We start from the raw sequence: 13,997 nt of genomic DNA on the forward strand, positions 1-13,997 counted from the left end.
GTACGTAAATTAAAAGCCGGCGACCCTGAGAAGTCAGCAGCTTGCTGTGGCACAAGCTGAGGGCCAGGGAAGTACATTGTTCAGGAGGAGACCGTCGAAGAGGAGTGCGAAAGAGGCACCGGCGCACGTTCGTCAGAGTTCCCGGAGCTCTTCAATATAATTATGCTGAGGAAGGCCACGGAAGGGATTTAGTGGGTAGAAATCCCACATAACCCAAGCGGGTATCTTAAAGAGATTTCCCCATAGAAAAAAAAGGTACGTAAATTATGTAGGCAAGGTTATGTCCTACTCAACATTTTGAGCCTTATTGTAGCCCTGAAAATATGTAGCTCTAAAAGTCTAAACTGTTTAATAGAGTTCGGGACCACTACAAGTTAGTAGGTAGGTATATGGATGTTTCTTTGTCGCCTTCGGATGGCGATGGTGAGACCACCATTAATTTCTCTTGTGTCACACTGTGACTCAGAGGAATTTTTCCCCCGTTGTATCACAGTGTTACTCACGGGAGCGTGACTCAACGGGAACAACTCTTTACAAACCCCAACAACTGCCAACACTGCGCTTTCCGGTCGCCATTCCAGAAACTTGGTAACCAAACATCTATCGCTTCTTCGGCCTATTGTACGCGACAGGTCGAGTGTGCAATTGGGGTGGGGACGCCCCGTACACCTACACAGCCCACGCGCTAACCCGATGTGGTGGGATAACGCGGGTGACGTGCGGGTACTATATGTGTTGCGCCCATTGCCATTTCGGCTTTACAACCCGTTGAGCAGTTTCTGCATTACTATACATTATACAATTTCCTTCTAGGAAGCACGTTTCTGGCGCACGCAGTCGCGTGTTGTTAACATAGCTCCATTATGTTATCTCCAAGCTTTAATACAAACATAATGAGTTGCTCAGATTCAAAATAACTAATAATAACTTTAGTATCATCGCTATTTCTCAACTTTCGACTCCAGTGTTTAAGCGTGCCTAGACATAGAGAAAGTCGATTTAAGCCGAGTGCACATAAGGGGGACGTTGCACATTGCGTGCGTTATGTAAAACCTGCTGCAAAACGGATGCATTGCATGACATTTGCCGTTTACGTCAGTAGAGGAAGTATTTAGCGATTCGTTCAACTCAATTAAAATAACCATTGCAGTGTTATAGAACACTTGAACAGGTGTGATAAGTGATTCAACCGTAGTTTGATAAAATAATCTAGTCTCTAGTCATGATCTGAACAAAGCCGGAGCAGGCCCGCTTGTTTTTAACCCCCGACCCAAAAAGAGGGGTGTTGTAAGTTTGACGTGTGTATCTGTGTATCTGTCTGTGGTATCGTAGCTCCCAAACTAATGAACCGATTTTAAATTAGTTTTTTTTTTTTTGTTTGAAAGGTGACTTGACCGAGTGTTCTTAGCTATAATCCAAGAAAATCGGTTCTACCGTTTGAAAGTTATCAGCTCTTTTCTAGTTACAGTAACCATCACTTGCCGGGGGCGTTATAAATTTTTAATTTACACTTGCTTTTAGATAAAGTTGAACAATTTTGTAATTTATTAATATCCAGGAGCTTCTGAAGCCTTAGCAACCAGACATTAATTCCTGTTTGGGTCCCGTAAGCCCCTTCGGGTACGGAACCCTAAATGCAATTCCTTTTTATATTTTTACAAGAAATTGTTTTACTAACCGAAGCGTAGGTAAGTATATAGGTGCTAAATTATTTTTAACCCCCGACCAAAAAAGAGGGGTATTATAAGTTTGACGTGTGTATCTGTGTATCTGTGTATCTGTCTGTGGCATCGTAGCGCCTAAACGAATGAACCGATTTTAATTTAGTTTTTTTTGTTTGAAAGGTGGCTTGATCGAGAGTGTTCTTAGCTATAATCTAAAAAAATTGGCAGCAGTTTAAGAGTTATCAGCTCTTTTCTAGTTTTCTTGTAGAAAAGAAGGTTAGATAACCGTTAGGTTCATAATATTATGTCAATAGACAAATGTCAAGCTGTCAAGATGGACGTTGCCTAAATACATAATTATTTATTTCAAAAAGATGTTTTGGAAAACTCAAATACTTTGGATCGTCGGGGGTGTTATAAATTTTTAATTTACACTTGTATTTATATTAAGTAATTTTTATTTTATTTTCAAGTGTGCATCCAACTTAACAACATCGTAAGTTTCAAGATAATAACACAACGGGACTACAAGTAATATTATAGGAGGTTACTTTATGATTATTTCGCACTTCGCAGATATATCTTAGGAATAGCAAAGTAAATGTGAGGAAGGCGAAATTAACCCTACATGTTCATTATCTTTACAAGATTAGGCATAGGTACAGACAATACTAATAGAATAAACTAGAACTTTGTTACGTATAAACTGATCGAGCGAAGTGAGGTCACTCTTGTTTTAAAGATACCCGGATTGTACCTAATTGGTAGGAAACACAGATCGCGGAAGAGTATTCCAAACCTTAGCCATGCGTATGAGGAATGATGGCGCAAAACGTTTCGTGCGTGTAGATGGAATGTCGACGACATAAGGATCGGTGAACTCGCCCGACGTCTTCCGGTTCGGTGGTAAAATGGTTCACGAAATACAGCCCGCTGACAGATGGAAGGGCGGACGGGCGGACGGACGGACGGACAGAGGAGGCTTAGTAATAGAGTCCCGTTGGCACCCTTCGTGTACGGACGGCTAAAAACAGTAAACTTGAAAATTATACGATCATACGATGTCCCGTTAGCGACTCGAGTGTATGGCGTAAATTCCTCATACACATGATAACTTAATGATCTAAGATAGACACGCAATACCTGCCAGGTAGCTACAGTAAATAGTATGCACAATTTATTAACGTATGCTTCGCATTTTAGCACATAAGCAATTCCTGTTGCGTGCCCTTGTAACCAAGTCTAAATTGAAGTTTTTCTTTCTTAACTCACAGTCGTTTTATCTGGTAGAGAACTTGGCAAAAATCCATTACCACTGTAAACCACATAAGCAAACTGTCAAAACCTTTAGGGTACTTCTAAAGGTTCTTTCTTCATGAAATGTGGCTGGCAGGTATGTCTTGTAGCACAAGTAAAGGAATAAATCCAAAAACAGAGATTTTGTAGCTACATCACAAAAAAAATGTCGCAGCGGGGTCTTCTCCATCTGACCTAGGTCAAGACGGGGGTACGGGCCTCGAGGCGTGGCCTCCTTGCCCGGGTGTGGCGCGGGGAAGAACACTTCCCCGGTAACGTCCTTTAAGCCGTTATCGGCTAAGGCCTGCCTTCTTGGCTTTGGGCCTCGAGGTCTCGGATGTGTGTTGGATCCAGGGCCCCCGTACTGTGGGCGATGGACTCGCCATCGCGCACGGGGCTATTGTCAGGTCCAGTAATGCTTGCGTCGTCCTCGTCGTCATCATCTTCACCAGCAAGTTGCGCTGGTGCGGGTGACTGCAAAAGCTCACGAGGTAAAGGACGCCCATTTAAAAAAATGTGTTCACGAAAAAAATTAATTTACTAAATCACATACAGCTGGCGCTGTTGTCATTAACTTGCTGTGTTTCACAGAAAACTATTAAAATATCTTGTAAGATGGTACGAGTAAATAAAAGTGCCTACGTATATCTTGTACGAAGGTACGGAACCCTTTGTACACGAGTCCGACTCGCACTTTATCGGATTTTTACTGTACCTACTGACGTATGTACCTACGCCTTGAGGTCTACGCGACATCATAACGGAGTACCAAGCAAGCATGCTTATTTACACAAACCATACCAATGACTTTCTAAGCATGGACACATCACGGCATACAACACAAGAGCCCAAACATGGCACACGTTTCTAAATTCACCTTATGTAGCTTCTACTGCTCCATTTATACATTCCCGCTAACATTCAAGTCCTGTAAACTAACCTCAGTGATTAAGCCGCAATGTAAATCGATAAGCACTGGAAGCTGAATAAGGTGATTTTAGAAGCAAACTTGAACAAAAAATGGAATGGAGTAGTGTAGCACTATTAATTTTTGTTATTTCTTTGAGAGATTTTTCGTTTTTGTAAATATGAAACTATTATACTATATCTATACTATATAACTATTATACTATATCTCCTCGTGCTGATTCACTGACTGACTGACTGACTGACTGACTGACTGACTCATTTGATCACCTCTTTGTATGTTTTTTTTTTACCGATAGTTTCGTATAGAGGACAAAAAATGATTCGGAGGAAAAATATGGATAGAGCTGATGATTGAGGATTTCGGTGAGGAGCACGGTCAGGGTATTGAAGATAGGTGGGGTTGCTCGAACAAATGTCACTCAGAACTTCATCCAATAGACAGGGAGCTGAAAAATAAAACCAAAATGGCGGATTCAATATGGCGGCCATACAAATTTCGCCGGTGTCTATCTCGAAGATTATAAAAGATGGAAGAGTGGTTTCTTGACAAAAAATGATCAGGACCCGAAATTCAACTTGATGAGCAGAAAAATTGCGGTCCGCTTGCGGGCCGCGAACTCTCGCGCCCTACTAGTTATATGTATATGGTTTTACGTGGGATGATTTATATTAAAAAAAAATTAAAAGCCCTAGATTGCAATCACACCTGGTGGAAAGTGATGATACAGTCTACGGTAGTAGCGGGCTAACTTGTAGGGGTGGGGTAAAATCCATACCCGTTATAGATGTTTCTATATGGCATCGTACCGGAACGTTAAATCGCTTGGCGGTAGAGTGGTAAGTAGCCACGGCCAAAGGCCTCCCACCAGCCGACCTAAACCAATTAAGAAAATCTCAATCGGCCCAGCCGGGAATCGAACCCGGGACCCTCGTCATACAAATCCACCGCGCTACCACTGCGCACCGGAGGTCGTCAAAAGATAATAAAATAAATGTGATACAATAATGGCCAATAGATTTTACATTGAACAAAAAAAAGCTACTCCACAGTTTTGTTTTTCCGACATTCGTGACGCGCCCTTCCATCTGTCTCTTTCCGATGTGCGTGAGAGAAAGGAATGGGAACATTGTAAATAATTTTAGATATTTCTAGTGTTTTCAATGGTTTTACTAAGTATTTTACACTTTTTCGCATGTTATCTTACGTAAATAAAATTAACTTACCGGTGGTAAGTCACACCATCTCTTTTCTGCGTCGTTAACGTATTATTTCGGCACTTTTTGATCGCGCATTTAGGCATCTTGGCAGCTTAGCAGTCAACATGCGACTAATGAAGAAAGTGTGCTTACACCGAGTATAAGCACAATTACTTGGTCCCTTGTTATGCGCGCCAGTGCGATGTCCTTGCTTAGAAAGTCATTGAACCATACCAACAAAAACATACTTGAGCTACTTCCAAAGGGTACTTTCACTTTACGTCACGTCGACCACATTAGGGCTACGATGCCACTATATGAGAACTTGATTCCATTATCACAAGTCGTTAGCATCTGCAGGTGTGAATCATTATACAAGATGCATGTCATGTTTAGAGATTGTCGCCACAATTAGGTCCGGTATGGGCCATACCGCATCTTATGGTCTAAGATCGCGAAGCAAATATGCACGCCTACTCGTACATTAACAATACAAACTAACCCGATCCTTGGATCTTACTCTATTATTGTGGCAACCATAGGTTTTAGAAACAATTTTTATGTACTCATACAAGAAAATGATATAATATATTCAGGCTGAAATGTTATAAATGAAATAGCTAGAAAACATTACAAAAATTAACAAACCAGTCATAGAATGGCTTAGCCAGCAAAGGATGAAAAAAACTACAAATATAAAAACACAAACAAATTAAACAAAACCAAATATTTTTGCGCAAAAAAACTAATCTACACACTTCATGCCAAACACCACAAAATTCAAAACATCACAAATAATATGAGCATGTACAATGTACATCCAATGTTTCAACCACGCTGAGAACACCAAAACATACAGTGACTGTTGCGTCAAAAAGAAACGTATCACTACTTTAAAAAGAACTACAAAACAAAAGACATCAAACCCAAGTAAAACAGCATTTGTGCAAAGAAGCTCTAAACTACACACATCATGCCAAAACACCACAATGAGCACGTACATCCTATGAAGCGCAGTTTTGCTGTACAACCTTGGCAACCAAGCTGAGAAACCAAGGTACACAACGCCTGTTGGGTAACTTTAAAAGGACTACGAAAAAAAGAATATCAAACGAAAGTACAACAGCATTTGTGTATAAAAACTTAACTCAATAGCTAAACTACACACAGCGGAAAACACCAATACACAATAAAGTGACTGTTACGTCAAAAAGAAACGTATCGCTAATTTAAAAGGACTACGAATCAAAATATAACAAACGAAAGTAAAACAACATTTGTGCACAGAAGCTTAACTCAATAACTAAACTACACACATCATGCCAAAACACCACAATGAGCACGTACGTCCTATGAAGGGCAGTCTTGCTGTGTCAGACTTTTCAACCACTTTGAGAAAACCAAGACAATATAGTGGCTGTTGCGTCAAAAAGGAACGTATCGCTACTTTATAAGAACTACGAATCAAAATATAACAAACGAAATTAAAACAGCATTTGTGCACAGAAGCTGAACTCAATAACTAAACTACACACATCATGCCAAAACACCACAATGAGCACGTACGTCCTATGAAGGGCAGTCTTGCTGTGTCCGCCTTAGCAACCACGCTGGGTGCTCCAAGGCATACGATGGCTATTGCATCGAAGTAGGAAGAATGTGGGGCGATCACGATTACTGGGGCTTCCCGCCGGTTGGAAGGCACGTGCTCTCGACCCAATATCCGCACCCGGTGGAACCCGGCTGCTACCACCACCAAGCGTATGAGAGAGAGAATCGAGAAGCGCAGCTTGCTAGAACGAGATAGCTATGTTAGTATGCGTAGTAAAGAAAGAAAAAAAAAACGTTCACTCTTTGAAAGTTGTGCCACACACCACCGGCGTTTCTAACACTTGAGCATTAAGGGGCATGAGACAGGTCTGCCCGCGAAATTCAAATTTAATTTGGTTTTTCGCAATTTGTAAACTAATACGACGATGTAGGCTTATGGCATTTTAATTGCGCCAATGGCAGTATCATCCTCACAGGTTTATATAAAAATCTTTACTTGAAAGGGTCTAGTTTAAGAAATTAGCTCTAGTATCAACTATATCTCACAAGTTAGTCGATACTAGAGCTAATTTCTTAGCTAAAAAATCTGTGAGGATGATACTGCCATTGGCACAATTAAAGTGGCATAAGCCTACTTTGTCGTATTAGTTTACAAATTGCGAAAAACCAAATTAAATTTGAATTTCGCGGGCAAACCCGTCGCAAAGCCAAAAGGCAGTTTATTCCAGCGGAAGAAGCGCCGGAATATACTGTCATGTGTGGCACAACCCGAAAAAAAGGTCCCAACTCAGCATTACGCTGTACGCTTTATATTCAACATATTCTTCTTGGGGTTTAGGAGCTCAGTCCTAATGAATGGGTCGGTTAGGCAATTATTTAAATGATGAAGTGATAAAAAAGTCTCTTTGTATTTATTCCAAAAGCTTTTAAATAATTATAAGTATCTATATGTTACTCATGCGAAACTCATGTAATTTGAACCTTTCGTGTCAAAAGGGAAGGTACTTGACCTTGACTAGTCCAGTCAGTCAGTGGACAGTGAACCTATGTAAGAAGGCAATATTGAAATTTTAGTAGCACGCATTTTTAATCTTGTACCTAACAAACAATAAAAATTTATTTGATTTTAATTTTCGTCAGATAAAGCTTTACTAGCTTTTTTCTTCGTTCATAGCTTTTGTTTATGGCATTTCATAATGGTATAGCGTGTACCAACCCCTGTTATCGCAACGAAGTAGGTATTATAAGTACGATTTCTTTTGATGAAAGATGGGAAATAAATTTTTTTTTTTCTTATGTAAATTCTATCCGTGAAAACTTATTATTAGCTTTAATTTTATTATGTTCTTATCTATTTACTTTTTCCTGCAAGCTGTAAGTTTTCCTTGCGAAATAAAATAATAACAGTAGCTAATGTCTAAGCAAATTCAGTACACGAGGTCTAAATAAAGCTGTTTCAGGGTTCTGCACCTGAAGAATGCCAATGGGACCCTATTACTAACTACTAAGCCTCCGCGTCCGCTGTCCGTCCGTCTGTCTGATACAGCTTGCATCCCAGGGAAGGACGAAGGCTACATTTTATCCCGGAAAATCAGAGTTCCCAAGGGGTCCTCAAAAACTTGTATTCGCGATTACCTATTATTATCTATTTGGCACAGAGATAACTTGTATCCTGGAAAAGCAGAGGCGCGCATAGGCTACTTTTATACCCGAAAATCAAAGAGTTCCCACGGGATTTTTATAAAACTAAATCCATGCTAACGAAGACACAGTCATCAGCTAGTAATGCTTAAATAAAGAAGTCTAGAAATAAAAAAGGAATATTTTTCCTTCGCCCTATTATTCAGCTAGCAGATCTATAAGCCTTGAAGTATACCTATTCAACGAAGCCTTTTCCTACTCTATTAAATTACGTTACTTTTGTGGAGGCGTTACTCTCGTGCTTATTAAATTATTCCTATACATTGTACAATCAGGTACCTACATCTGTAAAATGCGTCAGCATTGCATCCGACGAAATGCGTGAGTAAAGGTGGAAACGAATCATCGGACACGGCTGACTTAGGCTAAGATCTATAGAGCGCACTTTGACTTTGACTCAAGACACTGATAAAATGAAAAAGCGCTATATCGATGACATAAATCTGTCTCGTTTTAACTGAAACTTAAGTCTGAGCAAAGTCCGCTCTATAGATTTCAGCCTTAGAGATATGTACATCTGGATAATAAAATATACACTGAGCTGTGCAAACTATTGGAAGTAGTGGACGTAGCCTAGTGCTTCAAATCGGCACAAAAAGTAACTGTCATTTTGTATGGCACGCCTCTTCCAGTGTACTTGTACAAGTCCATTTCAGTGGTAGCCAATGATAATACAAACAGTACGCAAGGAACAGTTTGGCGAAAACAAACAAGTGCCGCTCGTCAGTACTCGCTACCGAGAACAAGGCCAGTGTACTGCGAGTTGTGACGTAAGCAGCAGCCAAACAAGACTCGTTTACGAATACCACACACAGGGGAAAGCTTGATAAAGATAACGACGTAACTCAGGCACCATCGTAGTAGGTAGGTACCTACCTAGTACCTCCTATAATGATGTTGATTCTTATTCAGATTGATTGCATACTTTTATCAGCATTGTAAAATTTTTGTACGCCAAAGCAAATATTTTATGACTTCCTTATTTTTAGGTTTCCGTACCCAAAGGGTGCCAACGGTGCTATTACTAAGCCTCTATTGCCCGTCCGTCCGTCCGACCGTCTGTCTGTCTGTCAAAGGGTTGTAAGTCATGAATCTGTATCATTTCTAATGCCTGTATTACAACAACATAATAAAAAATTATAAAATGGCCGCCATAAAAATTAAATAAAATAAAGTGTTATTTCTCGTGGCACGGAACCCTTCGTCTGCGATGCCGACTCGCACTTGACCGATTTTTTACGTCCATGCCTCGAGAATCGAAGTTATTTGACATCAAAAGTAAGTGATTCAGGCCTCATTTACTACAAACAGTACAAGAGCCAAAGACAAGACAGGCAATCGGGAAAATCAAATACTTCATCTCTAGAGGCGAGCGTAGTCTCGACCTCGAAACTAGATCTTCGAAGCTAAGCTAACATAAGAGCAGTCTTACCAGTTCTCAGATAAAATACCTCAGGCGAATTTATACCATAACTCGTGGCTTTAAAGGTTGTAATACAATGCTAAATTGTACGATATGATCATGTTTTTAACCCCCGACCCAAAAAGAGGGGTGTTATAAGTTTGACGTGTGTATCTGTGTGTCTGTGTATCTGTGTATCTGTGTATCTGTGTATCTGTGTATCTGTCTGTGGCATCGTAGCGCCTAAACGAATGAACCGATTTTAATTTACTTTTTTTTGTTTGAAAGGTGGCTTGATCGAGAGTGTTCTTAGCTATAATCCAAAAAACTTGGTTCAGCCGTTTAAGAGTTATCAGCTATTTTCTAGTTTTCTTGTAGAAAAGAAGGTTAGATAACCCTTAGGTTCATAATATTCAAGTGTCAATTGACAAATGTCAAGCTGTCAAGATGGACGTTGCCTAGATATACATAATTATTTATTTGAAAATGATTTGTCGGGGGTGTTGAAAATTTTTAATTTACACTTGTGACAGTAATTACTCGGGCGAAATAAAGCTGATCTTATATGTTCTACAAATTCGTGCAATATGACGTATTATTATAGTAAGTACCTATTATGTTTTAAATCTCTTGTCTTCATTGAAATAGGTATAGGTATGCTTGCACTTGACGACAATCATACTAAACGTTTCCATTTGATGAATTCTAGGTTTGAACGCGCTTGCTTAGAAGATTCCTAATCACTTGTCTTGAAGTAGATACTTTCCTAGGAGTGAAATTATCATTTCTAAATTCTAAAACTGCGCACTAGCCAAAAAACTCGATTTTTATGCTTGACTTCGTATCTCAATTCTCAAATTAATTTTAAAAACCAGTTTTTCATTTGTTTTTCTTTGATATCAATATTGCCGAGGCTGCGACGATGGAAAAATTGAAAATAAGCGTGCCAACGCGCGTGACCCTATTACTAAACGTTCGCTGTCCGTCCGTCCGTCCGTCCATCCGTCTGTCTGTCTGTGTTTCGTGAACCGTAATAGGTAGAGAGTTTAAATTTTCACAGAATATGTATCTCTATTGCCGCTATAACAACAAATAATAAAAAATTCAAAATGGCCGCCATGAAAATTCGAAAAATCAAAGTATTACTTTTGTACGATGGTACGGAGTCCGATTTACACTTGACTGATTGTTGATATTAGTTGCACATAATATGATATAATATCAACAACTGACAAGGAATTCCAAATGTAAATAAATACAAATCAAATTGTAAGATCGCAAAATCAAAGCATCCTTTCTGATTCAATAGTAAACTCAATCAAAATATGTAGAGTTAAAGCCTTGAAGCATTGTTAGCGATTCATCCTCCGTTGCGTTTCAACATCGATCGTCAATGTCTCGATTGGATACGCTTTGCTCTACAAAACCAGCCTTGGCGACGAATATTTGTTGCGAATACTAATAAAATTAACTCTACGGTAATATTAGTATGGATTTCTATACTAATATTATAAAGAGGAAACCTTTGTATTTTTGTATGTTTGTATTGAATAGGCTCAAAAACTACTGGACCGATTTCAAAATTTCTTTTACCATTACTTAGAGGGATTCTTCCGAATCCGTATAGGCTATATTTTATCCCGGAAAATAGAAAAAATAAATGTCCACCCGTGCGAAACCGGGGCGGGTCGCTAGTCTGTCATAAAATTCTTAAAATATCAGTGGATAACTACATTTCTGAGTAACTTATCAACTAATCACAAATAGATAATGTATTTACTTATTAATATCAATTTCGACCGTAAACTACATATTTGCGCCTGCGCATATGGGATTTTTTAAATAATCGTTTTTCTATTGACACAGACAACATGAGTTTGTACTTTCTTTACGCACGATAGAAAAACGAAACTTTCTCTGTCAATAAGCTCAAGTATGAATATGGGATGGTAAAAAGGTTCAACGGTAAAAATACTCTTACTTGTCTTTATTATTTATACAATGTCTTAATAATTTTTAAATATATATCAAAAATTGCGGGAATGCCTTAAGGGTAGGTTAAGGTGTTGGTAGGATCGAGGGTTCCGTACTCGGGTATTTTGTCCAACATTTTGCACGATAAATCAAAAAGTATTATGCATAAATAAAAATCTGTTTTAGAATGTACAGATACAGGTCGAGTAGTAGTTTCCGAGATTACTTCCTACAAACAAACTTACTTTACTATTAGTATTGAAGATCGATGATTAATTTCGGCCGTAAATTTAAATTCCAATGTCCATTCCATTAATAAACTATAATTAATCGATAACAATCTAATTTGTTATTCAAAAATCGTGTTGGTGTATCGATTTCACTTTCGCTAGATAATCTTGATGAAACAATAAAAGAAAGTGAATTAGGATTTGAATTAAACTGGTAACAATACATTGATAACAGTATTTTGCAGTTTAACAGTATATTATCATACTAGCTTATGCCCGCGACTTCGTCCGCGTGGCCTACACAAATTTCAAACCCCAATTTTACCCCTTAGCGGTTGAATTTTCACAAGTGTAAATTAAAAATTTATAACACCCCCGACAAGTGAAGGTTACAGTAACTAGAAAAAAGCTGATAACTCTCAAACGGCTGAACCGATTTTCTTGGATTATTCCGCGCCTACGATCCAAAGTACCTATCTGAGTTTTCCAAAACATCATTTTCAAATAAATAATTATGTATTTAGGCAACGTCCATCTTGACAGCTTGACATTTGTCAATTGACATAATATTATGAACCTAACGGTTATCTAACCTTCTTTTCTACAAGAAAACTAGAAAAGAGCTGATAACTCTTAAACGGCTGAACCAATTTTTTTGGATTATGGCTAAGATCAAGCCACCTTTCAAACAAAAAAAAAAACAAAATTAAAATCGGTTCATTCGTTTAGACGCTACAATGCCACAGACAGATACACAGATACACACGTCAAACTTATAACACCCCTCTTTTTGGGTCGGGGGTTAAAAAATCCTTTCTTAGCGGATGTCTACGTCAAAATAGCTATCTATGTGCATGCCAATTTTTAGCCCGATCCGTCCAGTAGTTTGAGCTTTGCGTTGATGGATCAGTCAGTCAGTCAGTCAGTCAATTAGCTTTTCCTTTTAAATATTTAGATAGATAAATAATACTAATTACATGCGTTCCGACATCAAAAAAGCAATCCATGCATAATTAATTAATTACAATATCCATTCGACCGAATGATTACCAATTAGTTTGGGTTATAGATAGATAGAAATACTAGTTACGAGTATAAAATACGACAGGAATAAATTAGCTGTCTGCTATTTTCGCGAATTTTCCTAAGTACAGACTATTTAATTTATCGGTCATCTACAAAGGATGTATCCTGGGTCCCTCAATTTTTAACCCCCGACCAAAAAAGAGGGGTGTTATAAGTTTGACGTGTGTATCTGTGTATCTGTGTGTCTGTGTATCTGTGTATCTGTGTATCTGTCTGTGGCATCGTAGCGCCTAAACGAATGAACCGATTTTAATTTAGTTTTTTTTGTTTGAAAGGTGGCTTGATCGAGAGTGTTCTTAGCTATAATCTAAAAAAATTGGTTCAGCCGTTTAAGAGTTATCAGCTCTTTTCTAGTTTTCTTGTAGAAAAGAAGGTTACATAACCGTTAGGTTCTTAATATTAAGTCAATTGACAAATGTCAAGCTGTCAAGATGGACGTTGCCTAGATATACATTATTATTTATTTAAAAATGATGTTTTGGAAAATGTTTGGAAAACTCCAAGTTTTTGAAAGTTATCAGCTCTTTTCTAGTTACTGTAACCTTCACTGGTCGGGGGTGATGAAAATTTTTAATTTACACTTGTATTATAATAAAAGAAAGATAGAAAGAACCTACCTAAGTACACAGGTTGAATAATATAGCCTAGAATATCATCTATGTCAGTAATAGATAGCGTGCTTCGTTACTTTAACGGTGCCACAGACTCCAAGGCCAGCACCCGTTTGCTCAACAGACTTGATGGATCATGGAGACAAACAAATATTTTACTTTTTGACCGACTTAGGCTAGGGACAAATCTAGCGTAATTTTCTACAATGAAGAGACGGAAGAAAAAATTTCCACGCGCGTTTTTAACCCCCGACCCAAAAAGAGGGGTGTTATAATTTTGACGTGTGTTTAATCTGTGTATCTGTCTGTAGCATCGTAGCTCCTAAACGAATGAACCGATTTTAATTAATTTATT

At 38.5% G+C, this 13,997-nt stretch overlaps 1 protein-coding gene across 2 annotated transcripts in view; it reads right to left on the reverse strand.

Annotated features, from left to right (window-relative positions):
* Positions 1–13,997, reverse strand: part of LOC123868399 (lysophosphatidylcholine acyltransferase) — a 39,032-nt gene that overhangs the window by 15,058 nt on the left and 9,977 nt on the right. The window contains exon 3 of one of the 2 annotated variants that reach the window (XM_045910911.1): positions 6,654–6,880. The exons of the other annotated variant lie outside the window; for it this stretch is intronic. Coding sequence (XP_045766867.1) covers positions 6,654–6,880 — 227 coding nt within the window. The remainder of the gene's footprint in view (positions 1–6,653; positions 6,881–13,997) is intronic. 2 annotated transcript variants of the gene reach the window in all.

The sequence above is a fragment of the Maniola jurtina genome, chromosome 9, assembly GCF_905333055.1.
Source record: "Maniola jurtina chromosome 9, ilManJurt1.1, whole genome shotgun sequence".
Lineage (NCBI taxonomy): Eukaryota > Metazoa > Arthropoda > Insecta > Lepidoptera > Nymphalidae > Maniola > Maniola jurtina.